The 27,417-nt window shown below is 43.3% G+C and overlaps 2 protein-coding genes across 4 annotated transcripts in view; both read left to right on the top strand.

Moving 5' to 3' along the window:
• MANBA (mannosidase beta) overlaps window positions 1-27,062 on the top strand; it is a 66,436-nt gene extending 39,374 nt beyond the window's left edge. For 2 of the 3 annotated variants that reach the window (XM_065597658.1, XM_005287859.5), the window contains exons 10-17: window positions 1,829-1,915; window positions 2,745-2,912; window positions 9,532-9,750; window positions 11,574-11,738; window positions 12,572-12,716; window positions 20,272-20,414; window positions 22,504-22,761; window positions 24,947-27,062. In XM_065597658.1, coding sequence (XP_065453730.1) covers window positions 1,829-1,915; window positions 2,745-2,912; window positions 9,532-9,750; window positions 11,574-11,738; window positions 12,572-12,716; window positions 20,272-20,414; window positions 22,504-22,761; window positions 24,947-25,171 — 1,410 coding nt within the window. In that variant the 3' untranslated portion in view covers window positions 25,172-27,062. The remainder of the gene's footprint in view (window positions 1-1,828; window positions 1,916-2,744; window positions 2,913-9,531; window positions 9,751-11,573; window positions 11,739-12,571; window positions 12,717-20,271; window positions 20,415-22,503; window positions 22,762-24,946) is intronic. The other variant, XR_010601736.1, reaches the window with a different exon arrangement.
• On the top strand, window positions 5,594-9,525 carry LOC135983909 (uncharacterized). Its single transcript, XM_065597659.1, has 2 exons — window positions 5,594-5,930; window positions 6,046-9,525. Exon 2 carries the CDS (start codon window positions 6,096-6,098, stop codon window positions 7,044-7,046), a length of 951 nt encoding a protein of 316 aa, XP_065453731.1. The 5' UTR covers window positions 5,594-5,930; window positions 6,046-6,095; the 3' UTR covers window positions 7,047-9,525.
• Window positions 27,063-27,417: the final 355 nt, after the last annotated feature.

The following is a 27,417-nucleotide window of genomic DNA, read 5'->3' as shown; positions in this document are numbered from 1 at the left end:
TTGTTTGTGAAGACAGAGGCAAAAAAAGCATTGAGTACATTAGCTTTTTCCACATCCTCTGTCACTAGGTTGCCTCCCTCATTCAGTAAGGGGCCCACACTTTCCTTGACCACCTTTTTGTTGCTAACATACCTGAAGAAACCCTTCTTGTTACTCTTAACATCTCTTGCTAGCTGCAACTCCAAGTGTGATTTGGCCTTCCTGATTTCACTCCTGCATGCCTGAGCAATATTTTTATACTCCTCCCTGGTCATTTGTCCAATCTTCCACTTCTTGTAAGCTTCTTTTTTGCTTAAGATGCTTTTTTGTTTAAGATCAGCAAGGATTTCACTGTTAAGCCAGGCTAGTCGCCTGCCATATTTGCTATTCTTTCTACATATCGGAATGGTTTTTTCCTGCAACTTCAATAAGGATTCTTTAAAATACAGCCAGCTCTCCTGGATTCCCATGTATGGAGCAAGACTTTTCCAGCAGTGATGTTTCTGTGACAACATTCTTCAGCATGTCTTTCCTTTAGCACCCTGAAAATGAAAATACAGGATCTATTAGGAATCTCAAAATCATGGAAACTTTAAAAGGAAAATGGGTAGAAATGAATATCGTACTCATCAGACCGAAATATGTTCAGTTTTTTTAGAACTCCTTTTTTTGAGACACTAATGAAATAGCTTATTTGGGACAGGAGACTATGAAATTACAGGTTATTAATTCAATCAGTGTGTAATTGATATTGGTTCATTTTCATTTTTGCTGATAATCATTAAAATGATGTTAAAATACTTTAGGGAGTCTCTTATTTTTTTTAGTTGTCATGGAGATAGCTGCAGGCTGTAAACATCAAGGAGGGAGAGAAATTGTCTCGGGTAGCCCAATAAAGGTAGAATTCAATGTATTAAAAATAAGCAAAGAAAAACTTAGTTTGAACATCAGGAAAGTATTTCTGATTATGGTATCTGTGGAGTAGATTGTCAAGGAAAAGTAGTGAGTTGAGTCAGTTGAAACTGGACTGAACAGAACATTATAAAATATATTGTATGGAATAATCTTGCACTGGTTGTGAGGGAATATAGATAGATTGCGTGACTTAAAGGCTTTTCTCAACTTTTTGTCATCGACCTTAGAGGTTTCTTGCAAGATATATCTATTTACCCAGGCTTTCTCTGAAGAGATACATTGAGTTGTGGGAGGGCCTGGGTTTTCCCCCCCTCTGATGGATGAGGGATATCATTTTTTTTCTCTCAGTGTTAATTTAGGTTATGTGTTGCATTGGGAAGCATGCCTGGAGTGTTACAGTAGCTGTACTTTAAATCATAAAAAAATTCAATAAACACATCAATGTAATGACTTTCTTCTGCTAATAGGCAATGGGGACTTGTTGCTCTACTCATGAGTGTATGCAAAACACACCGTAAAAGCCATAAGAACTCTGTTCACTAATGGACAGAGTCTTCCACCTTTACTCATATTGAGTAGTATATTGCTTCCATGTATTCTTATTGAAAGCAATGGAGCTACTTGCAAACCATGAGTAAGGTGGAAGAATCTGGCTCATAATGAAGAAGAAATGGCTTAAAACACTCAAATTGAGGAAATTAACTCTGGGGGTGTATGTGCACGTGAAAGTTGAGCTCATCTGGGGCGTAGCTGTTTTGGTGACACCTCTGGTATTCATGTACAGTGAGTAAGTTAAAAAATTCTACCTCGTCTGCTGTTTAAGACAAATAATTCCATCTGAACCAAAGTGCATGTGAGCTGAAAATCATTTATTGTGTAAGTGTAGAAAAATATTTGCTGACAGGTTTTGTATTTCCTTTTTCTTGATCTATAGATTTGGCAGGATTTTATGTTTGCATGTGCCCTTTACCCAACTGACCAGAACTACTTAGAATCAGTAAGAGCAGAAGTTACTCATCAGGTATGTTGTTCAATAGTGTCAAGGACCCGTATTTCCATATGCTTGTATTGACTAACTGTGTAGTTCTGTTTAGTTTCTGTTACTCATTGTCTGACATGAGTTTCTTTAAAGACTGCAGTCTATTGTGCACTCAAGTAACAAACACACATACAAGCAAGAAAATGGAATGAGGCCTGTAGAGAAGCAAGGCAGAACATGGTGGGCAGAGGAATGTCGAGGTCATCTTTGGGGTAACATGGGGTCCCCCATCCTGTCTTCCTACTCCACATCTCGCATCTACTTGTACATGTTTTAGGAGAAGAGAAGATTATATATTTTGCAGGCCTGGGCCATGTATCATTTCATTATTAATTTTTTTAATTTATTTTTCTGGCCAGGCAGGAAAGTTGTTTTTTCGTGGGTTGAAAAAAGTGTTATCTTATATGCGTTGTGGAAAAGTAAAGATGAAAACACTAAATATTTTGTTCTTTTATAGTCTACCAAAAATGTGAATTTCCAGTAGTTTCAAAGATGTGCAAATTTAGGACTTGGTTCTACAAACTCATGAGTAACTTTATTCATGTGAGTATTCCCACTGAAGTCTGTATGATTACTCATGGAGTAAAGTTACTGACATGTCTATTTTCAGCATTGGTTCCTTATTCCCCTGGCTGCAATAGTACTGTATCCTTTGGAATCTTTCATATTTCTTGTCATTGAGATCACTTCAGCAGGTGCAGAAACCAGCCAGTATTGTTTAAAGTCTTTGCAACTTGCATAAACATTACAAGGTATCCTGTTAAAGGGAAGTAATTGAATTTTAATTTTGAAACCGTGATTTCTATTTCAGGTGAAGAGATTAAAATCTCACCCATGCATCATTTTATGGAGTGGAAACAATGAAAATGAGGCAGCAATTGCAGGCAACTGGTTCTCTATACCACACGATAAGATGGAAGTTTATATCCTAGACTATGTGAAACTTTATGTGAAGAACATCCAAGAAATTGTTATTGCTGTAAGTGAAATTTTCAGGGCCATAGCCCCGGCCCCCAAATTGTCTTGCAAAGGGTTTTAAACTCTGCAATTTGGGCAAAATTTCCTTGAGTTGTTTAGGGGAACAGATTTACAGAAGCTGTATGGACATGCTGACAACAATACATAAAAGCCAGGGTGAAGGCTGCTGTGATGGTGTTTTACAGATTCTCATTGCAGTTTTTGCAGCTTTTCTCCTTGTTCTGGAAGTTTTAGAGCGTCGCTTGATGTCGTACATTGGTATCTGCTCGTAATGAAGTTATTTACAGAGAAATTCTGCTTAGAATGGAGTGGATTGAAAATCCCAAATTGCTGGACTTTCACTTCTTGTGGGTTATGTATAGACACAGAATCAGGGCCGGTTCTACTGTTTTTGCCGCCCCAAGCAGCGCGCCGAATTGCTGCCGCAGACGGAGGGGGCAGTCTGTGTGCCCTTAGGGCGGCATGCGCGTTTCCGTGTCGGCGGCAACTTCTGTCTTCAGCCGGAAGACAAAAGCTGCTGAATTGCCACTGTGGGCAGCTGAACATAGAAGCTGCCGCCAAATTGCCGCCGACACGGAAACACACGTGCCGCCCTAACAGCACACGGACTGCCCCCGCCATCCGCGGTGGCAATTCGGTGCACTGCTTGGGGTGGCAAAAACACACGGACTGCTGCCCCTTGCAGATTGCTGCCCCAAGCACCTGCTTGGAATGCTGGTGCCTGGCGCTGGCCCTGCACTGAATGCAAAAATGAGACTTGTCATTTGCCACCAGTGCCCACTGATGCAGCTCCACTGACTATGGTAGGAACATAAAGCAGGTTTAGAGGACATGCTGGTAAAATGGCCTGCAGCCCATGTACAGTCCTTCTGGCACCAATAGAGTTACATGTGATGCAAGACTTGCCTAAAATTCTCAGTGTGGATGCAACAGTAATGAAACTCACTCCATTTTAATCAGGTTCCACTGCAGTAATTCCAGATTAAATGCTGCATTCCAAAGGGATGATTAAATCCTACTTTACCTTTGTTTTGGCTGATCAGAGGATGAGGGAGAAGACTGATGAAAAAGAACCTGTTAGAGGGATAAGGATGAGTATAAGAATTCCTCTCTCCCAGTCTTGCTGCAGCAACTCTCAGTAGGAGATGAAGTCAAGCTGGTTTACCTATTCCCTTCTTGGAATGAAGGCATGGCCTTCCAGAGAAGTCCCCTCAACATCTGGCAGTGCCCCCTACAATTGCAGGGATCGGAGGGAACTTGCCACCACTTGTGGTGAAGAGCTCTCTCTCTTCTTGCAATGAAACTCCACTGTTTTTTGACTTTAGAGAGAAAGTAGACTGAAAGTTGCCTCTGTGACACCGATAAAGAATAAGTTGCTCTACATGGCATTTCATTCCTGAATAGCTATGCAGAGAGTAATGTCTGAACCACAGATGAATGCTTTGATCTCTCTAGTTAGCTAAAATATACAATATGCAGTACAGAGATATGCAAAGTGAAACTGACATTCTGCCAGTTAAAACATTTCTCTTCTACCAAGAAATATGAATTTTCTACCCTGCAGTAGCAACCCCCTTATCCCTGTTGCTTCATGGTTCACAGGGTACTTTAGAGTACGATGATGTTGGACTAAACTGGTTTTACTGGCTATGCTGAAATTACAGTAGATGCATACCACCACGAATTTACATGCATCAACCCAAGATTTTCAAAGTGTAATCTAAAAACAATATAGATGTTGTCATTAGTGATTGCATGCTTAGGGTTACCATACGTCCGGATTTTCCCGGACATGTCCGGCTTTTGGGGGCTCAAATCCCCGTCCGGGGGAAATCCCCAAAAGCCGGGCATGTCCGGGAAAATCGGGAGGGCTCGGTGGTGCTCGGCCGGGGCCGGCGGTGCGGGGCCGGGGGCATGGTGCCGGGCCGGGAACCAGGGGCGCAGTGCCGGGCCAGGGTCACAGTGCCGGGCCGGGCGCGGGGCCGGACGGGGAGCCGGGGGCGCAGGGCCGGGCTGGGAGCCGGGCCCGCGGGGCCGGGGAGCCGGTCAGCCGGGCCCGCGGAGAGCTGGGCCGGCAGGGAGCCGGTCAGCCGGGCCCACGGGGAGCCGGGCCGGCGGGGAGCCGGGCCCGCGGGGAGCCGGGCCCGCGGGGCGGGGAGCCGGTCAGCCGGGCCCGCGGGGCCGGGAGCCGGGGGGTGCGCTGGGCGGGCCGGGGGTGGTCGGCCGGGGCCAGCATCCCAGGGCCCGAGCCGACCCAGGCTGGAAACGCCGGGGGGCCAGCCTGGGCCGCGCCTCCTCCCCCCACACCCCCCTTACCTGCTTCAGGCTTCCCGCAAATCAAATATTCGCGGGAAGCAGGGGAGGGGGCGGAGACTTTGGGGAGGGGGCGGGGTTGGGGCGGGGGTGTGGGCGGGGCCGGGGGCGGGGCCGTGGGCTGTGGAGTGTCCTCCATTTGGAGGCACAAAATATGGTAACCCTATGCATGCTACTGACTTTAAGGAGCTTGTCTGGCCATTCTAGTCCTGGAAATTTAAGGGTACAGGAAAACCCTAAGGGGGGAAATAGGTAAAAGGGGAAGCTTTGAGAGAAACTGCTCAATAAGCGTCAAGCTACTGATAAACCAAAATGGCTGATGTTATACTCGACAAATTTCTGCCTTAAAGCTTAAATCTAACAAGTTTGTATTGACTACATTGCTAATATATTAACACATCTATGTTTTACAATTACTGTCAATGTTAATCTAAATTGTAAAATGGACTCAAGAATAGCATAGACCTGTTCGCCACATGACACAACAGGAAGTGTCAGCAGTTTTGCTCCTTCCTGAATCACAGCCCGGGCTCCAGGGCCGGTTTTAGGCCGATTCAGCCGATTCGGCTGAATTGGGCCCCGCGCCTAAGAGGGCCCCGCAGCTGTCCACTCCGCCCCCAGCTCACTTCCCCCTCCCCTGCTTCCCACGAATCAGATGTTCGCGGGAAGTCTGAAAAGAAGCAGGGGCAGGCGGCAGCAGCAACAGGTAAGCTGCGGGGGGGGCCCAGCGGCTCCGGCCCGGACCCAAACCCCGCGACCCCAGCCCAAGCAGGGCCCGATTCCTGGGGGCGGGGCTTGCCAGCGGCAAGCCCCGCCCCCAGGAATCGGGCCCCGCTCTTGCTAAGGCCGGCCCTGCCGGGCTCCATCGCGGATGCATTCCTGCTCCCATGGGGAGACCATGTCCTTTACATGTTTCCACCCATTCCGCTCATTCACGGAGGGAACAAGCTTCAGTGATATTGATAGCTCCAGCTTAGCCTCGCCAGCACTGGTACACATCGCTTCTGGAAATGTCTGTGGAAGCCCCAGTCACCTTGCCGCTCTTCCCGGACTTATTGATCCAGGATCACGGTTGTCTCCAGCATCTGACCCTCGAGTCGCTACACCTCATGGCATGGAAGCTCCATGGCTGAACCCGATGGAGCTCTCCTGTTCGAACCTAGTCAGACAAGTCCTCCTTGCCAGTAGAAAGCCCTCCACCAGGGCTACGTACCTTGCCAAGTGGAAGAGATTCTCAATCTGGTCAGCACAACATGGTTCATCACCCATGCTCCCCTCTTTACTGCTTATATTGGACTACCTTCTCCACCTCAAGCAGCAGGGGCTGTCCATGTCGTCAATAATGGTTTACTTGGCCGCTATATCGGCCTTCCATCAAGGTGCTGAGAGCTGGTCAGTCTTTGCCAACCCTATGGTCAGCCATTTCCTCAAAGGTCTCAACAGGCTATACCCGCAAGTCCGACAGGCTGTCCTGGCTTGGGACTTCAATCTGGTCCTTTCCAGACTGACGGGGCTGCCCTTTGAATCACTGGCGATATGCTCCCTGCCCATACAAGGTGGTGTTTCTGGTAGCAATAACATCAGCCAGGAGGTGTCTGAGCTCAAGGCCCTAACATCGGAGCCTCCTTACACTGTGTTTTATAAGGACAAGGTTCAGCTCAGGCCACATCCAGCTTTCCTCCCGAAGGTTGTCTCCCAATTTCACATGAACCAGGACATCTTCCTCCCAGTGGGCTATCCTGAGCCGCACTCAAGCAGTAGGGAGCAGAGGCTTCACTCATCAGATGTCCGCAGAGTGCTAACTTCTACATCGAGAGAATGAAACTGTCTGAAAGTCCATTCAACTGTTTGTGGCCATGGCAGACAGGATGAAAGGACTTCTAGTCTCCTTTCGCCGTGGATCACATCCTGCATCCGTGAGTGCTACAACCTGGCAGGGGTACCTGCCCCTCCATTCACAGCGCACTCCACCAGGGCGCAGGCTTCTTCAGCTGCATTCCTGGCACAGTTTCCCACTCAGGAAATATGCAGAGCAGTGGCGCGGTCCTCCATACACACTTTCACTGCACATTATGCGATTACCCAGCAGGCCAGAGATGATGCGGCCTTCCGTAGAGCTGTGCTCCAGTCAGTGGACAGTTCCCATCCCGCCTCCAGAATTTAGGCTTGAGAGTCACCTGGTTGGAATTGACGTGAACAAGCACTCGAAGAAGAAAAAATAGTTCCTTACCTTCTCGTAACTGTTGTTCTCAAAATGTGGTGTTCATGTCCATTCCAATACCCACCCTCCTACCCCTCTGTCGGAGTAGCCGGCAAGAAGGAACTGAGGGGGTGGCGGGTTGGCAGGGCTCTATATTGAGTGCCAGGAAGGCGTGACTCCAGGGGGCACCCAGGCTGACACAACAGATGCTGCTATGGGAAAAAACTTCCAGTGCCCACACCTGGTTGGAATGGACAGGAACAACACATCTCGAAGAACAACAGTTACGAGAAGGGAGGTAACCGTTTTTTTCTAGGTTTCTATCATTTCTATGATCATGTACACAAATTGGGTTACTGTGCATGCAGGTGGCTTAGTGAAATGCTTCTGGTAGGCATTTTATGTCACCTGATTTGAATACACAGTGTCTCCAATCCAGTAAAGCACTGAAGCATCTGCTTCACTTTAAGCATATAGATAGATAGATAGATTAGATAGATTTTTAAGGCCAGAAGAAACCATTACGACCTTCTGTGTGAACTCCTGCATAACACAAGCCATAGAATTTCACCAAGCAACTTCTCCATCAAGCCCATTACATCTGACTAAGCTAGAATCTATCACTTGGAAAAACATCCAGCCTTCATAACAAGGCTTCAGTAATGGAGAATGTAGCATATCCTTAGATAAGCAGTTCTAGTGATTAACTGTTCACATAGTTAAAAACAGTGAATAGAATTACTGTACTTGTATTTAAACTGAAGCCTATGGCTAACTGCTTTGCTGTATTGGAGCTAATAATGGTAACTGTGAATGTAGAACCAGGGGTTTCCCTTACTGAAAATTTGTCCCTAAATGTTTTCTAATTGCAAAGAAATCCTTCAGTATTTGGCATGGATAAGATGTAGTGTGCAGTAGTGGTTAAATATATGTAATTTGAAAACAACTCTAAACCTTGCCCTTCATAAAGTTGTATCTGGCCTAAAATGCACAGTCAGGCCAAACAAAACCAAAGCACGGTGCCACAAACAAACTGTAGTGACAGCATATCTTGAATGTATTAAGACTAAAGCTTGTTGGTTGTCTGTAACAAGGGGGGGGGGGGGGAATCTTACTTGTGCAGCATTTTTTTTGCAGTGGCAATGCTAATCATTTTACTTAAAGGAACTGTCTCACCACACAAATGTTAATGATGATTTTGTTTATTTTCCACTAGAAGTGCTTTAAATAGCTGTTACTAATAATGTAGAAGCATTTAAAGATAACAAATCCCTTGATCTGAGGCAAGAGAATCCCTTTCCCCAAGATTTTCAAAACTGCACTTTAGTTTCAAATTCCTCTCCACTCAGAATGAAGCCTACATTGTACTAGCAGATGAGACTAACAAGCTTCCATAGGCAAGAAGTAGGTGGATTGCTCCTGCTTTGTAACTTATTAATTCACACCTAGAGTTGAGTACGCTGAGGAAAGTCTCCACTTTCTGTCCTGGGCTTAATAAAGTACTAGTTATGAATTAAGGGCCAGATTGTGCAGTTTTTCACACTGCTCACAGTAAGGGGCAGTGCATAGTCTCAGTGCCCCAGGGGGACAACTGGGAGGCATTGTGCCTCAAAAGAAAACAGTTCCTCTAGTGGTATCCCTATTGCACTATGAGGAGAGGAGGTAATTTGTGACACCACTTGAACGGGGTGCAGTATATTCCTCCCTCATAAATGTGTCCAGCCAGTTTTGCTGATTTCAGTACGAGGGGGCAGTGGAGCCCTGGCATAGTTTTCTCCCTGCCCACTTCTTCAGTGGGAGCATCTGGCTGGTACCTGTGGTATCTGAGGGCCTGATTCGTGTAGCGCTTACGTGGCCATGAAGGGGAGGAGGAATTATAGAAATAGAAAGCAGTAGTACATCCTGTTAGGCCTCTGATTCCAGGAATTAAAAACGATTAAACGTGAGGGAGGAGATGAATGTCAGGGCACAAAAGCAAAATATTTCCTAGGCAGTGACTCAGCAATTTGGCAAAGGCATTTTAGTTTCACTTCCCAAAGTAAGGTCTGGATATTGAAATGTTAGTACCAATCACTTTATTGTGGTGTGTTTTGTTTTGTTTACCCAGGAGGATAAGAGTCGTCCTTATATTACATCCAGTCCCACAAATGGCAAGGAGTCTGTTAAAGAAAGCTGGCTCTCCCAAAATCCTTATGACACCCATTATGGTGACACTCACTTTTATGACTATCTCAGTGACTGCTGGAACTGGACAGTGTATCCTAAAACTCGGTTTGCCTCGGAGTATGGATTTCAGTCCTGGCCCTCCTTCAGTACATTGGAAAAGGTAAGGCAAAGCTTCCATTTTCATAGCTTTCCCCCTCCCTGTTCCCTTTTGGTCTTGACAATGAATCACTGGCCAAGAAACTGGGTCTGCGACTATATTTGAAATGACACACATTCCTTATTAAGAGGAAATGTAAGGTTTAATCAGGGCCGGTGCTACCATTTAGGCCAACTAGGCGGTTGCTTAGGGCGCCAAGATTTGGGGGTGCCAAAAAGCAGCTCCCCCAATTTATTTATTTTTTTTTTTAACAGCAGCCACTGCGCTTGAAGGGAGAGGGAGTCTGAGCCGCCGCCGGCAGCCCAGGGGAACCCCTGGGTCAGAGCTGCCGCACGGATCCCCAGGCCAGGGGATGGGGACCTGCCATGGGGGGGGGGGTGCCTCAGGGCGGGGGGGAGCTGCTACGGGGGGGGGGGTGTCTCAGAGTGGAGGGGGGGGGGGTGGGGAGCTGCCGCAGGGCTGGGGGCGTGGTGCAAGGTGGAAGTTTCGCCTAGGGCGCGAAACTTCCTTGCATCGGCCCTGGGTGTAATATGAGGGGTAGAGACAGAGTGGGATGTACATCTTTCCCTTTTTAATACATTAAACTTGGTTCCTCTCACTTTAGGCAAGATAAATACCTACAGTCCTAATTTATTACCATAGGCCATTCTTGCTGTGTCAGAGTCCACCACATTGCTATAATGTATTATAATCTATCAATGTTTTTAAAATTTCTTTTCCAGTTTTAAACAATTGGTGACACATTCTTGAACTCTATAAACACAGGCGCTTGTATTGATTGACACAGATTGTTGAATCCAGTCTCCTCACATCACAAACTTAACTCTTGATTAACCAACTGTTACACACAGCTTCGACCTCCATTGGATCAGAACCAAAAATATGTTGAGCATTGTTGCTTGCTGTAGTAAAAGCAAGCTGGCTAGTGGCCGAATAGTGAGCCTGTCTTTTATAATGTGTGCACTGTTGTTGTAGCTGTGTCAGTCCCAGGATATTAGAGAGACAAGGTGGGTGAGGTAATATATTTTATTGGACCAGCTTCTGTTGGTGAGAGAGACAAGCTTTCAAGCTTACACAGAGATCTTCTTCAGGACTGGGAATGTCACAGCTAAATACAAGGTGGAACAGGTTGTTTAGCATAAGTAGTTAACACACATTTCAAGGGACCATTCACGGTGAAGTGGCCTGTTAACATCCCTCCAGCCATAGGAGGGAAAGGAATGGGGAGAGGCAGTTGCAGGGCATGGGGTTGTTAGTGGGTTATAGATTGTTGTAATAAGTCCTAAATCTGGTGTCCCTAGTCAGTCCATGATTTTTAGCAAAGTTATGAATTTAAGCTTCCAGGCTCGTCCACTGACAATGACCCCCCCCACACCCCGCTCCGCTGGAGCCCTCTCCCTGCAGCTGTTTCCCTCGTCCCTTCCTTTCCCCTCTCCTCGGCCACTGACTCCGTGAAAGCTTTGTGGGCCAAATTCAACTGTAGGACAAATAAGTGAAGTTCCACAAAACCTCTCTACTCTCGCTTGTGTGCTGAGCCCTCTGAATTTGGCCCTCTGTTCCTTGGGTCTGTCCATCTGTAAAAGAATATAACACCTACTCCACCGGGTGTTGTGGGCTTCAGGACTTAAAGGTCCTTAGATGAAAGGCACTATAGAAATGTAAAGTATTATTTTAAATACTCTAGGTGATGGCAAGGGGCTGAAATGGATATTATTTACCTTCTTGCCATTCAGCAATTGCTAAGTACCTGGTCCCAAAGATCAAGAGCAAGAATGTTTTCCCATTTCTTTATGATCTGTTTTCAACCTTTTCTGTGTTTTCAAAAGGTCTCCTCTACAGAGGACTGGTCTTATACAAGCAATTTCTCCCTCCATCGACAGCACCATGCAGCTGGTAACGACCAAATGCTTTATCAGGCTGGACTTCACTTCAAGCTGCCTCAGAATACAGATTCCCTAAAACTGTTCAAAGATACAATTTACCTCACTCAGGTAACCGTCTGTCACAATCTGGTGGCAGATACTTCTATCTAATACAGCCATCGTCATTATTAGCAGCTAGAGAGCCTAGTCTGGGTCAATATGTTAGGCGCTGAAAAGACATGGAATAATGAGATAGTCCTTGCCCTGAAGAATTTACAATATAATTTAATATGGGTAAGTTTTGTGTGTCCCTGACCCTTTGCAGGGGAGAAAACTGGGCACGAAAAGCCTCTCCAATTTCCCCTCCGCCCACACCAGGACTAGTGATCATCTCAGGGGATACTTCTTTCATGCAGCACAAATCACTCCAGAGAAAATGGGAGAGGCAGGAAGAAGTTGGGCCTTGACCCTCTATACTGACCCACAGAGCAGGTCACTGATTGCAGCAGACTAGGGAAAGATTTATGGCACCTTAGAGACTAACAAATTTATTAGAGCATAAGCTTTCGTGGACTACAGCCCACTTCTTCGGATGCATATCCAGAAGTGGGCTGTAGTCCACGAAAGCTTATGCTCTAATAAATTTGTTAGTCTCTAAGGTGCCATAAGTCCTCCTGTTCTTCTTTTTGTGGATACAGACTAACACGGCTGCTACTCTGAAACTTAGGGAAAGATTGTACCTCCTCGACACACACCTTGCTGAGATCCACTTGGAACAGCACTACTCCTGTACTGTCTCTGGGTCAGAGTTGTGCCTTTCAGGTACAATCTAGCTCAGAGAGAGCATGTAAAGCCTTATCTGTCTGTCTTTCGCTAACACATGCAAACACACACACACAATGTTTTGACAGTAGTTAACCAAATTAAAAATAATATTCTTTTTAATATATTTCCTGAACAAGGTTATGCAAGCCCAGTGTATAAAGGCAGAAACGGAGTTCTATCGGCGTAGTCGAAGTGAGATAATCAATGGAGAGGGACATACAATGGGATCACTCTACTGGCAGCTTAATGATATCTGGCAGGCCCCTTCATGGGCTTCTCTAGGTAAGTCTTCCAGTTGCCATCAGTGAAACCGCTAATTGTGCTTTTTAAATTTATTTTTATTATCCATAACTTGTTTCGTCAGAAATACCAGTTCAAGAAATAAGGCTCACTATTATTGCCTGGATAACTTTACAAGAACCAAACATATTTCTAACCATCTACTATACATCTCAGCAAAGTGGTTTATAGGATACTGATACTAAAACTAAAGCCTGATACTAAAGCCTGATACTAAAACTGAGCAGGGATGCAAAGCTGTTAGTCTTGGTATGTCATCCTCCTCAAAAACAAACAAAATAAAGAGGAAAACAAACCTTTTAGTGTATCCACTCGTTAGTGTTTGTTTCAGAGTACAGTAACCACCAATGGTAAATGTAGACCCAGGAACCTTTATAACACAAGGCAAAGATACCCTATAATTCTTTCAGTGATGCAGGCCCTAGTTTAACTTTTATGTATTTTAAGTTAAGCAATATTAATGTCTTTTGAGTAGAAGACAATATTTAAAACAAACAAGCATAACTGCTATGGAGTGGTAGCTGCACTGTAGTTAAGATTGAAGCTAGTTCCTCATTATAAACCTAACTTTTCAACATCCTCCTAGCTTCCCCAGAAAGAAATTGATCTTCCTTAAAGCTTACATGACACATCTCATCCAGGATAGTTTTTCTGAGGAGTGTGGTTAAATTCAAAGATTTTTTTTTTTAATTTTTCCGTCTTCAGAGTGGCAAAGCCTAGAAACTCCAAACTAGTTTAAGTATCAGAGGGGTAGCCGTGTTAGTCTGTATCCACACAAAAAACGAGGAATCCAGTGACTCCTCTGAAGTGGGTGGTTTTTTTTTACCCATGAAAGCTTATGACCAAATAAATCTGTTAGTCTTTAAGGTGCCACCGGACTTCTCATTGTTTTTGTACAAACTAGTTTTGTTTGTTTGTTTTGGTGTTGCTGCAGAGAAGTGCCTTTTAGTATTGTGGGAAAGGTTAGAAAGGCCTAAAGAGTTGTTTTTAATGGATATGGAGAGCAATGTTTTTAGGGAAACATACCAATAAGTGTGGGTTAGCTATAATTACATAAATGTATAAAAAAACATATATTCATTCAATAACCTGAAAGATTATGATGTTTTTTCTTAGTAATAAAAACACCTAATTTCTCAGTCAATGTGTTTGGAACTTTGCAATATGTCAAGACACACTGGGACTAAATTAGTTGAAGAATCTTTAGTTCTAATTAAATAGCATATAATGTCATCTGTATATACCCAACAATGTGTTTTATTTCACAGCATAACATTGGGCCTATTTTAGGTTGAGTGCAGATGTGTAACTTGCTTGGGTAATAAATAGTAAGTGAAGGAGAACTGCATGGTCTGAGTGAAGTGGCTGCATTCCATAACTGCTCATATCTAGGTGAGCATATTTTGAGGTTTAGGGTTTTTTTAAGGTAGAAGGACTGTTCTGTGGAAATATAGAATACATGTACCTAGTTGTTATATGATGCTTATCTTTACATTTCAAAGCATTTTACAAAAGAGGGCAGTATCATTATCCCCATTTTACAGATAGGAAAACAAGAGGTAAAGTGACTTGCCCAAGGTCATCCAGAAGGCTAGTGGTAGAGCTGGGAATTGAACTCAGGCCTGCTGAATCCCAGTCCAGTGCCCTATCTATGATTTCAACCTCAATTATTTCTTAATTATTGTTGTTATTATTGTTTAGTTTACTGATATATGCAGCAGAGAAGAAGTTCATAGTTAAACGTTGGAATATGGTCAGTTTATGAAAAGGAGGTAAACATAGTTTTTTCTACACCTGCCCCTGGGTCCACCTGCCAATTTTTGTGGTTTTACAGTGACCTCTTCTTACTTCCTAAAGTTTTTCTCTTCCCTTTTCTTGTGTGGAAGACTTCCACCTCAAAAACCAGAGGAAACAAATTAGTGAAACTGTCTTTAAACAACATGCTGCTTTATCTTGGCCTCATGACCAGCCTTAACACTGAGGTTCCTGGACTTCATGAATTTATGCTGTAGAAACATAATGTTTGTTTATCTGGATTTTACTATAATTGACAAATTCTTACAAAATAAGTACCTTAAAAAGGAGGAAAAAAAATACTTAGTAATATGTCTCAATGTACAGATAGATGCATTGATAGATGATCTGATGTGATGAACATAAGCATGATTTTTTTTTTAAGTACAGAACCACTAACGTCATCAAAGCAAATGTCAGAAATAGTTAAATTAGTCATAGTCTAGTTAATGTCAGTTTTCAGAAAGGAAGCTCAGCAGAGATACAGCTGTCCCTTTGTTTCATTTTATTCTGTCAGTGGATTGAGGAAAAAATTAATTTTCATTTAATTAGGCAATGCGGTAGAGGGAGTTTTGAAATTCAAATGTTGGAATTATGCAAAACCTCAAATAAATTAGTTTTCTTTGCACTTCAAAAGCACACTTCTGCATCTCTTTAGGTTGCACACGGCATCATTGATGAATACTTCCTTTATTTAGATTTGTTCTTTTATAAATGGAGTGCCCTGGAGGGGTTTACATCATTTCCCATACGAAGTGGAAGTGTGTTCCTTCTTGAAACGGGGAGAGAATTGAGAATTAAATATTTGTTTATATATTAAAAACATTTACCTGGAAAATAAGAAAACACAGTGAAGCTGTCTTGTCTGCATGTGACTCTCTGCCTCCCTTCAGAAGTCAATGTATTTCCAATCCTCAGTGACTGGATTTTGAATGTTTGATTATGGTTTTGGAGCCACTTGTGCTGCATTGATTGCTTTAGCATCTGTGTGGTGTGTTTTCAGTGAAGAATGCTAAGCTGTAGCTGGAATTTCACCACCTTCCTGTACAGCTGTCACCTTAAGCAGGGCAGGCTCCAGCATTTCTGCCGCCCCAAGCAAAAAAAAAAAAAGCCGCGATCGGCGGCGGCAGTTCAGCGGCAGGTCCTTCGCTCCTAGAGGGAGTGCGGGACCTACCGTCCCTCTCCGTTGGCCGCCCCAAGCACCTGCTTGTTAAGCTGGTGCCTGGAGCCGGCCCTGACCTTGAGGTATCTGATTCAGTTATCAGGAGTTTCACAGATTGCTGAGTTTTATTGGTTAGAAGTGTGGGTCCAATACTTACAGTGTCTAGTGAGCTGAAACCACGAGCTTAAAAAAAAAATAGATTTAAATTTGTGAGATTGGATGTGAGGAAAGAACTTAGCAGCATGTTTTTCAGGTTGTGTTTAATGGCGTTGAGCAATTAATTTAGAATCCATTACAGTGAAGAAAGCTATTTGTTCTTATTCTAGCTGTTAGATGAAAAGGCTTCAGGGAACAGTGAAAGATCTGGGCAGTGATGTCTTATTCCAGAGTGAGTCGTCACCTCTTGTTCTGAACGTTGATGTTGTGATATAAAGTACAGTCCCTGTTGTGTGTGTCATAATTTGGAAGAGAATTGGGAACTCAGATTTAATCAACAGTTCATTTGAACACAGAAAGCTAGTCCCAGGTTTGTTTTAAACAGCTTTTGCCCCATGTCATCCGTGCCTACAACAGGAATGGTTAAAGCCAAATTTTCACACTGGCTGCTCCCTCCCAAGATTTCTCACTGCCATTTTTACATCAAAAAATCTGTCTCCTGATTAAGTTAATCTAGACAGTCAGGCTTAAACACTTGAGCTGTAGGCTTTGCAGCCAGCATGAAGAGGGCTCATCTCTCAATTCTACCAAAAGTCACTTTCATAAGTTGCAGCAGTCATAGTAATGGCTCCAAATATTCTGTGATTCTCTGCTGCAGAATTAACTGTACAATCCATCCTTTGCTGTGGAACTGTGCTCCAACATGTAAGCTCTTGTCTTGTATTATTTAAAAAACATTTATTTGGCCTTTGGTTACAGGGAAAAACAACACTTTAAAATACGGAGAAGGTGTATCTGATGTATTGGTGTCTGCTTGGGTCTGCAGAGAGCCTGAAACAGTAGCTGGGGAGGAGTGAACTTCTCCCATTAATGTCAATGAGATGTGATAGCCAACGATGAGTTTAAATGTCAGCCTTGTTAACAAGTTCATTTCTGATCAGTTTTGCAGAAACATCCAGTTAATGGGGTTTTATCCCCCAATTGTGAGCCATCTTGCACTTTCCCGGATGTCAAAACCACCAGCTTTCCTCCAGATGATTTCTGTGATGCAGTTGTGTTATCAATTCACAAATCTGTGGCATGTTGAAAAGTGAAAACGTGGGTTTAGCATAAAATAAATTGAATTTAATATCGGGGGATGCTCTTCGATATGCTTCATTTTCATATTTTAATCCAATAAAAGCCTACGTTTTCAGAATGTAAATGAAGCTGCTACAGAATTTCCAATCTGTTAAATTAGCATGCCATGGAAATCATGGGCCTTGCCACAGAGATTAGTCTGAGCCTGCAGCAGACTCTGCTCGAAACCTATGGCTAAAGGCACCTGTTGCAGAGACTGCCAAAATCCCTGAGATTCTCATGGCAGTCTTGAAGGCTTGAGAACTCCACTGCCTCCTTCCACTCAAAAGCCTGAGGCTAGGCAGGGATGCCCTTTCCCCAGACAATGCCAATGTATTTTTCTTTGCTGTCTATAAATCTAGACTTCCATTTTAGAAACAAGAAGCTGCCACACATTTTTCTTTGTTTTGGGCAAGCTACTCCCAGTCCAAGCCTCCACTGTCTCTTGTTCATTCAGGTTTTCTGAAGGCCCAGAAGAAGCATGTGTGATTTAAATCAAACCAACCACAGAGTTATCCCCATCTCTGAATTTTCCCAAGGCTTCCTGTCTCCTGTGTGTTGTCTGCCATTTAGACTGTAAACTGCTCGAAACCGGAATTATCTTTGTGTACTATACAGCACCAACACACTGTCTGAGCTGAACAACTTATAATAAAATTACGACGACTTGTATGTTTGAAGAAGCTCTATGAAATGTCTGGTACTGAATAGCGACTAGGCTCAGCAACCCTCCAGAAACCCTTTTCAGATTTCACCCCGTCATGCAAATCAACAGCATTATGGTAAAACTGGAGTTCTTCCCTGTGCTGTCGACCTGCATTGGCCATGCTTTGGTGTCATAACTTAGAAACCAAAGTTGTAAGTACTTCTAAACAAGCAGCAAAGCAAAGCAGAAGCTTTTGGTTATTGCAGATATCTTCCAACATCATGAGCTATGTTCGTATTCTATAAGATGAAAAGCCACAAACCAAAATTGGACAGAGTATAATTTTCTTTCATCATAACGTTATGGAGACAAGTTGGTGCCTCTTTTTAGTGATATGCCAGTGGCTAGGATATATGGCTGAGCAAGGACGGAGTTAAAATGTTAACATTAAAATATTGACCTAGATGGGAAAGGAGTAGGGAGAAGATGGACATCGACACAAAGATCCACATTTTCAGAATGCTACACAATGAGTGTTCTTACAAGACCTGGGAAAACTCCACTGTGGCTGGCTCATCCACCATGCTGAGCGTTATACTAGGGTTTTGGTGGTATTTGTGAGGAGACGACATTTGATGGCTTCTCTAATTTGTGAATGGCTGAATTTTTGATAGCACAATAAGTAATAAAGTACAGCTCCCCCTAAACATACAGTATGTGCAAGTATTTTATTTAAAAAACCCCAAGCAATAGAGGTAACTTGTACAGATGGGCCTAATTTTGAGTCTGCTTGGATTCATGAGTTTGAAAGTCTGACTCAGGCTTACAGGTTTATGTTTTGCTTAGGAGGAGTTGCAAAAACTGCCCAAGAGAATGGGAAGAGGGAAATTCTGATGAAAAATGAAATACAGTAACTCCTCACTTAACGTCCTCCCGCTTAACGTTGTTTCGAAGTTATGTCACTGCTCCATTAGGGAACATACTCATTTAAAGTTGTGCAATGCTCCCTTATAACATCGTTTGGCTGACTTTGCAAGGGAGCATTGCACAAGTTCCTCTTCTCTGCCTCCTCCCCCTCCCTTCGTCCCTCCCAGCGCTTCCCCCGCTGCCAATCAGCTGTTTGGCGGCACTTAGGACTTTCTGGGAGGGAGAGAGCGAGCAGGGAAGCTGCTCCCCCGGCCCTGGCAGGCAGGGCCACCCGGAACGCAGGGGCTTTAGGGGCTGCAGGGCCCTGAGCTAAGGGGGCCCCGGGTCCCTGGCCTGCAGCTCTAAAGCCCCTTTCGGAATATGGCCCTGCGAGCACGGGCCGGAGGACTCAGGAGGAGCAGGAGCAGCCAGCAGCCGGAGAGAAGTGGCGCTTTCCCCTTCAAAGCTGGCTGCGGGGGGGAGCTCCCAGAATCGTAGCCATGGGGGCGGTGCCACGGTGTGCAGAGCCACCTACACACCCCCTGCACCAAACAAGAGCTGCCCCAGGTAAGTGCTCTGCCCTTCTTGCCTGCCCCAGCCCTGAGCCTCCTCCCGCACCCCCACCCTGAGCACCCTCCTGCACCCTAACTCCCTCCCAGACCCTGCACCCTCAGCCCTGAGCCCTTGGGATAAGCTGGGTCACCTCCCCACCACCGTACAGTACAGTACTGTACAGTATATAGTGCCGTTTGTCTGCCCCTCCCCAAAATTAGTCCCCTGCATTTACATTAAAGCTTACGGGAAAACTGGATTCACTTAACATCATTTCACTTAAAGTTGCATTTTTCAGGAACATAACTACAACGTTAAGTGAAGAGATACTGTAGCATAGGCCAGATTAATCTCTCATTAACAGTGGTGTAAATCTGTAGTAACCCTACTAAAGCCAATGGGTTACTCTGGATTTGCAACAGCATAACTGACAGCAGATTTTTTTTCTAGCTGTATATGCTATATACACGGTACACACTTGTGCTAGTCCTTTGTAGTGGTGATTCTTCTAACCCTATATATAGCATCTATGCCTTTTTTTTTTTAATTGAATTACCCTGAGAGGAATGTTTGTAGAACTCAGACTGGTATTGTGAACGTCAAAATGAATCCGAGAGATTTGTAAACCCAGAACACCACAAGATTTTTCTCAAAACCTTTTATATCACACATGGGCCAGTTTATTATTGATTGTTTGTTTTTTTTCTGGGTTATTTTGCTATTCTGGTAAATTTCGTGGGGAGGGTTTGAGCAGCACGTCACTTCCAGTTATTACTACTGTCAACCTATGTAAAACCATTGAATTCTTGGTCACCACACAATAGGCCAGATTGTCCTGGGTCCTTGTGTGAGTATATAGAAAGGGGAGAGAGTGGGCATCAAGTGCCTGCTGTCTTTCTGTGTTTGCCCTACACAAGATCCAGGGACAGTTGCAATTACTGTGCTTGAGGGAGTGCAGCAGCTGCTTCCTCTCTGCGCCCCTAAGGTTGCAGATCCTCCCCCAAAGGGAGCAAGAAAAGGTGTGGAGAAACCAGGACCATAGCTCCTACCTTCCTCTCCCCCAGACCCTGGTGTGGGCCAGGCCTACCAGAAACGGGGAGAGGAAGTGCAGTATTATAACCAATCACTGGGGCGGGATCATGCCCTGCATGATCACAGCCAATCTTAGACTGTGTCTGAATCATGCTTTCTTTAATACTCAGAGTATGGGGGCAAGTGGAAAATGCTCCATTACTTTGCCCAGCATTTCTTTGCCCCACTGTTGCCTGTGGGATATGAAGATGACGGCGTGCTGTACATCTACGGAGTGTCGGATCTTCATTCAGACTGTGAGCTGACGCTCCAAGTAAGTGCCGCCTTTTGTCTGTCAAAAGATCACCTCCTGCTAGGGAAAAGAATAGAAAAATATAAATAAACGCTTGGTTATGGAACAGCGATCCAGTAAGTCCATGTCCAGCCCTATCAGCCCTTCCCTGCACCAGTCCTTCAGCTTCTATGAGAGCCTATTCGGAATGTCATTGTGGGCCAGACTGAGTCCTGGTGTAAATGGGTGCAATTAATCCTCTTTTGTCTTGTTTTTTAGACTGAGAGTTCTTTGGGGGCAGAGATTACCACTAACTATATCTCTGTACAGTGCTTAGCGCAGTTGGGCTCTAACCTGTAGGTGCTACCGCAGTGTACCTGGGATCATAGAATTATAGAAACATAGGGCTGGAAGGAACCTTGAGTCTTAAATTTTAAACGGTAAAGAAATAATAATAGCTCCACTAAAAACATGGTCCAGATGTAAAAGGCGATTAAGTTTAAATACAAAACAAATTTAAAAATTTCATCTTGTAACTCAACAGATTCAGGCCCTGGGTGCATTGTTGTTGTTTATTTTATTTTGTATTATTTATTATTACTGTTAGCCTTCCTGAACCACTACAGCTCTGAGAAAATACACTGGATTATTTTGTGGCTTGTGAAGCATCAACAGAACTGGTAACTAAGTTTCAATTGCAGGCCTCCCGTGCAACCCTGTTATCTTAAAATTATGCCCCAAGCTACATCTGAATGATCCCACAGAAAGTTGTAGGATTATGCACATGTATATAAGGGCAATATTCTGCATGGGCCAGAAAGAACCCTGTTTGACTTTCAGATTCCATGGTTGGTTTGTTTATTATTATTTATTATTTGTATGACAGTAGCACCTGCAGGCCCCAAATGAGATCAGGGCCCCATTGTATTGAGTACTGTACAAAAATACATTGCAAAAGACAGTTCCTGAGTTGAAACATCTACAGCATAAGGTGAGAAAGTAAGCAGGCATAGAATGGAGAAGTGACTTGTCCCAGGTCAAACAGCAGGTCAGTGGCAAGCTGGGAATAGAATTTGAGTCTCCCGATTCTCAGTCGACTGCCCTGTCCCCAAGACCTGGCAGACTCTTTCAGTTTACAAGAGTGGCAGTTTAAAAATAAACAAATGACAACAAAAAACTCTTGTAAGCTGCAAAAAAATAATCAACATGAAAAACACAGTGCCATTTTTGCAAAGCCACTTTTCAAAGCTGCACTTTGTGGAGTTGCTTATCTCTGGGCTGAGTTTAAGCCTGTCTGTAATTCCAAAGCTCTGGTGAAGTTAGAGAGGCATGTGTCTAGTATTCATTTCTAATGTCGATTTTTGATTAGCAGTTCAAGAAAATTTTAAACTTGTGAAAAAGAGCGATTAGGAGGAGCTTTAGGATCTATTTCCGGCTGCTGGCACCTCTTATGGTCGAGTGCCCCTTCATGCATTGTATGGTGTTAGGATTCTTTCACATCTGCTCTTTTGCAGTTACCTCATGCTAAAAGTAAGCCAAATGGGTCACAGTTTTTGTATAGGAAGCCATTCCTATTGATCCCAGAGGATCTCATTTGTATTTCATTGTGTTAACACAGTTCCAGGGATTCCCCTTAAAATCATTGCTTGTCATTTTTGTTGATCAAATATATTAAAATTCTCTGTATGAAAGCTCTAGGCACCTTGGCATGTCTCAGGTAATACAGGTCAACTTTAAATAAGCACAACCAGCAATTTCCTGAACCAGAAAAGGGCGGGGAGGCAATAAACCCTTACCCCAACAATTCCAGTCCACCTCAATCCAGCCACCCCTGGCATCAGCTAGAGAAGAGCTTTGCAGCATGTCATAAAGATCAACATGTTCAGGCTATTTGAGACAGAATTGTTGCCTAGTTTAAATAATAAAATGGGTAATATTTATATTCGTTATTATTTTAATCTTTGTGTTGTCTCTTCTTGTCTGGTGTAGAAATCATGTTGAGGCTACGTGCCATGTACTTCCAGAAAAATGTCTCATTCGATGAGTAACTGGAAAATCTGGGATGTGGGAATATTTTTGTAGAGGTATTGTTTTCTCTGTTAACAGTTTGACCCCTTAATGTCTCTCACAGGTCACTTTGCACCGGTGGAGTTCGATGGAGCCAGTGTGTACCCTTGCTAAAGAGGGTGTGACCCTTAAGGCAGGGAGTGCTGCCCCAATTTACAAGGAGCCCATAAATGACCTGTTGAAAAGATGTGGGAATTGTACCAGGCAAAGCTGTGTCGTCACCTTTTACCTTATGGGAAAAGGCGAGCTCCGTAGTCCTGGCAACTATCACTTCCTAGCTTCGCTGAAGGACGCGGTGGGATTGGAGAAAGCACAGCTCAGTGTAAGCACCAGCCATCCTGAGTTACTTTCTTTAGTCCTGCCAAGCTTGTCTGCTGTGGGGGGTTGGGGGTGGTGTCTATAATGTGATGTCTTTTGCTGTTCAGTCATTTGGCAGTAGCTTTTCTGAAGCTCTGCAAAGGAGTTCAAAGTGAGTTTTTCTTTTTCTTCTTCACTAGGCGTTTCTGAAAAAACGTCTAAACATCACTGTTCTCTCCCCCCCCCCTTTTTATATGAAGGCTGCATTTCAGTCGATTGGAGTACAACCCACTTCTTTGATGCAGCGTCTCCTTCATCTCTTTTTTTTTGTCCCCAGTTAACAAATGGCACTGTGACAGGCATTCCAACTTGTGGTTAGTATCAGTTTCCAGTGTTAACTGCTGGTAATACGGTAAATGCCGCACATACCAGTTATTGGTAATAGTATTACAATGGAATTGCCTCTGCTGTCCCAGGGATGCTGTGGCATGACTGACATGCAACTTTGTATGGTTATTTCCGCATTATGCAAAATTCTGCACTCCAGCTGAGGAGTTCTGATTTGCATAATGGGTTTACAGTTACTTCCCAATATCTGTACAACATTTCAGTCCTTGTGTCAGCATGAAAAGCAACATAAGTGATAAGTACAATTATTTACTTTATTGGCTATTGCCCTCAGAAGTGCCTGCTGCCTTAGATTCTCAGACTCCCTTCCTACCCTGTTACCCTGACTGCTGTTGCTGCTGCTCTCCAAGCCTCCTTACTTGAAAACTCTTCCTCCATAGCCACTGAAAAGACACTCTAAAAATGGCGGGATGGGTTTACACTGTGTTGTCTCTGTGATTCCAGATCAGATTTGTTCTGTTTCTCCTGTCACATCACTCTTACGCCAGCGTAACTCCATTACAGCAACGTACATAGGAAAAGAATTGGCCTATTTTCTTGTTTGTTTTTTTTCCACACAGGACTACAGACTCAATCTGGAATCTGAAAAGATAGATTCTTTCTAGCTGGCATCGCCAATAATAAAAACTCTGCAGTTAGAATTTAGTTTATGATTCTCTTGTTTATGCAAATTCTGCTCATTCTCCCATAGCTGTGTTGCCTCTCCAGTGCTAGCAGGAGAAAAACATAACAACATTAATTTTGTCAGTAAAGTGAGCAAATATGATTTAGAGTATATGTACACAGAATCTCTGTTGAGTAAAAGGGTGGCTTTTTTCTGATCATCATCTCGTTTTTAAATATCTTTGTTAACACAAATGCTACTTTTTGTATCTTTGTTCTGGCACAGGTTTCACTGCAAAAGCTTATTTAAAATATACTGCAAATCTAACTGTGAAAACAGAAAAATCCAGAACATGTGGTTTCTCTTACAAACTAAAAAAAAAAAAAAAAAGGCAGTTTTTTGGTAATAAAATTTATTTAGTACATACTTAATATGTAACTTGCTGATTTTTAATATACTATTAATGTTCAGAAGAGAAATGTCTGTAAAAGAAAAATGTTGAGTGAAAACATATTCTAGTTGTGGTTTTAGACTGTGCGGAGTGCTATTACTGAAAACTTTACAGTAAAATGTTAAACATATTTCTGGGATCTCTCAGCGTGCCCTATGTATCAGTTCTAAACATAGTTTAAAGACCCTCCTTTCTTACACTAGCAGTAGGTGACCTGCTACATTGCCCTGATTTACTCATCTTTTACTTCCACGGATTTTTATTACTGATCTAGCAAGAAGGGACAACAACCTTAATATTTGAATGTATTGGTTATGAGAAAAATGTGTTGCCACTGGCACAAATCTGTCTAGCACCTTGTGACTATGATAGGATTGCACTGGGTGTAAGTCAGTATAGAATTTATCCCATTATTTTTAGAGGAACTGTCCTTATGGAAAGTAAATAGTGATAACATTCCATAGAATTTTTAAATCAGCCTATAGTATTCTGTAGCCAGGCCATAAATCTCTGTTAAGTTCTGTAGGTTTTTGGGATGCTTTGTATAGAATCTTATCGGCTTTATCCCTATTAAATTATATAGAACATTCCATAAAGGAGGTGTAGAGGAGACAAATAATTTTAACAAATGCATTTTCAAAATACCTTCTGTTATACTGGCCTACAACTTTTACACTGATTGGTGCAGTTGTTTTTACTAAACAAACTTCTGCAATAATCCTAATTTTATTTTTCTTCCTCTTTCAGGCCACTATTTCTCAGCAAGGTGACCTGTATGCTTTTGTTCTGCAGACCACAGCAATCACTCCTTTTGTTTGGCTGGATGTAGGGAATATACCTGGGAGGTTTAATGACAACGGCTTTCTCATGACTGAGAAAAGAAAAGTTGTGGTGTTTTATCCGTGGGAGCCCATCAGCATCGAGGAACTCAAAAAATCACTCAGCTTGACTTCACTGATGGACATTTACTGAGGAAATCTCATGTCCTTTATAGGAAATGTTTCCTGTAGTGGTAGCAGAATAGAAACTGGAAATCTTCAAAGGAGTACAACTAGGACTCCGTGTTTGTCACAGAGGTTGCGGAAGTCACAGATTCGATGACTTTCCGCCACCTCCATGACTTGTGCGGTGGCCAGTGTGGCTGACCCCAGGGCTGCCCAAGCAGTGACACACTCCCCCTGCCCCAAGATTTAGTCAGGGGTATAGTAAAAGTCATGGACAGGTGACAGCCATGAATTTTTGTTTATTGCCCATGACCTGTCCATGACTTTTATTAAAAATACCCATGCCTAAATCTTAGCCTTAAGTATAACTAAAGATTAAGAATCAGAGGGGTAGCCGTGTTAGTCTGAATCTGTAAAAAGCAACAGAGGGTCCTGTGGCACCTTTGAGACTAACAGAAGTACTGGGAGCATAAGCTTTCGTGGGTAAGAACCTCACTTCTTCAGATGCAAGTCATCTGAAGAAGTGAGGTTCTTACCCACGAAAGCTTATGCTCCCAGTACTTCTGTTAGTCTCAAAGGTGCCACAGGACCCTCTGTTGCTTTTTAAAGATTAAGAGATATAGCAGATAAACTGACCACAGAATGTGTAGCTCACGCTGTCATTTGTACATTCCTATCTCTTGGTTTGATGAAAAGATGTCAACAGCAAAATTTACATATATTATATATCAGATGTCGAGGGTGAGGCTACTTTCTCAGGTAACTGAAAATATATATACCAAGGGATTCTCATGCAGCATGGTAACCAGGAAGTGAAGCAAGTAGGATCTGTGATAGTTTTAGAGCCCTGAATATCTCTCTAGCTTTAATTTTTCACAACTGTGTTTGTATCCTCTGGATCTCAGGAGGGGGCGATACATTTCAAATTGATGTCTTGTGGGTTCGTCACAAGCCCCAGATAAGAACCAGCACAACCCTGCTGCTCTGGGAGCAGACCAGGGACCAGACAGTCACTCAAGAGTCCCAATCAGTCCCTGGTTCTCCTTTGATCTAATGGAGAAGTCATCTGTGTGATCCCTTTTTTTAGTGCAGACCACTACCTGTCCCCTACTGATACACCTGTGCCAGACAGTGTCTCTCTACCGATACACCTGTGCCTGACCCTGGGGAGGCCACCTTTCCTCTCCGTGCTGCGACCTACAGCATGGAAGTGAGGGATAAGAGGAGATTGTTGACAAAGGCACAAAAAATATAAAATGAGGAGGAGATGAGGCTGTGACAGCAACTGAACAGAATTTTTTTTTATTATTATGACAGAATTTGTCATTTGAAAAATTTCAGCTAGTTCTGGTACCCTTGGAAATAGCAAAGCACCCCTTCATCTCCCCAAGGAATCTAAATATGGTTTTATGTGAAGTTCCTGAGGTTTTTCATTATTCTGTTCTTCATGCACAATTTTGTACCTTTACCCTGCCCCACTCAAACACGCCCCACAAGTTCAGAATGCAGCACTGCAGCGCCCTCTGGTGTTTATCATAGACTTGAAAGAACACCCCCACCTGACTCCAGAACGTCACACTAGTGAGCAATGCACTTTGCTGCAGAGTGCTGAGTTAACAAGGGCACTTAAACTTCCTGAGAAGTCTTTTAAATCAAAGGAGTCTTTTGTGAAGAGTTGGAATGAAGAGAGGATCTTTGCTGTGCTCTGTGAATCTGGAGGGCTTTTGTTTTGTATTTTACAAAAGAGCCTGTTGTATGTTCCTACAGTGTTCAAGGGAAACAAGTAATATTGCAAATTGAAATGATCTGAAGAGCATATTTTAGTGTTTTAAAATGTTTAAAATAATCCTTCTAATTAATATTGTTTTCAGTCCGGACCTGTACTTCATTTAAAAGTAAATGTCATTTGGTTAAGCATGCATTAAGCGTACAACTCACTACAGTCTTTATTTAAATGTCACTTTTTTTTAACCTATTGCCTATCTTATGTTACATATTTGGCTATTGATCAACTCTGGAAAATAATCCGGGGGGAAAAAGCAGCCTTTAACAAACTAGTCTGAGGAGTCATTGTTCCATGAAAAGCAGAGATTTTCAGCAGCTATAGATGGGAACAGTGACATCAGCACTATTTAAAAAAAAACATGACAGCAGCACCCTAAATCTGTTTGAAATTGTCAGGTGATTTTCAACTATTTTTCCATCCCTAAAATTGTTTTACGTAGAAGAAAAAACACCCCCACATTGTCTGCAGCAGCATTCAGGTTTAGAAAT

Source organism: Chrysemys picta, chromosome 5 (genome assembly GCF_011386835.1).
Source record: "Chrysemys picta bellii isolate R12L10 chromosome 5, ASM1138683v2, whole genome shotgun sequence".
NCBI classification, from domain to species: Eukaryota; Metazoa; Chordata; order Testudines; family Emydidae; genus Chrysemys; species Chrysemys picta.
The sequence above is the reverse complement of the archived record's forward strand: the minus strand, read 5'-3'. Positions and strand labels throughout refer to the sequence as shown.

Excerpts from the sequence above, each read along its gene's own strand:
- LOC135983909 (XM_065597659.1), top strand. The coding sequence starts at position 6,096 with ATGCATTCCTGCTCCCATGGGGAGACCATGTCCTTTACATGTTTCCAC.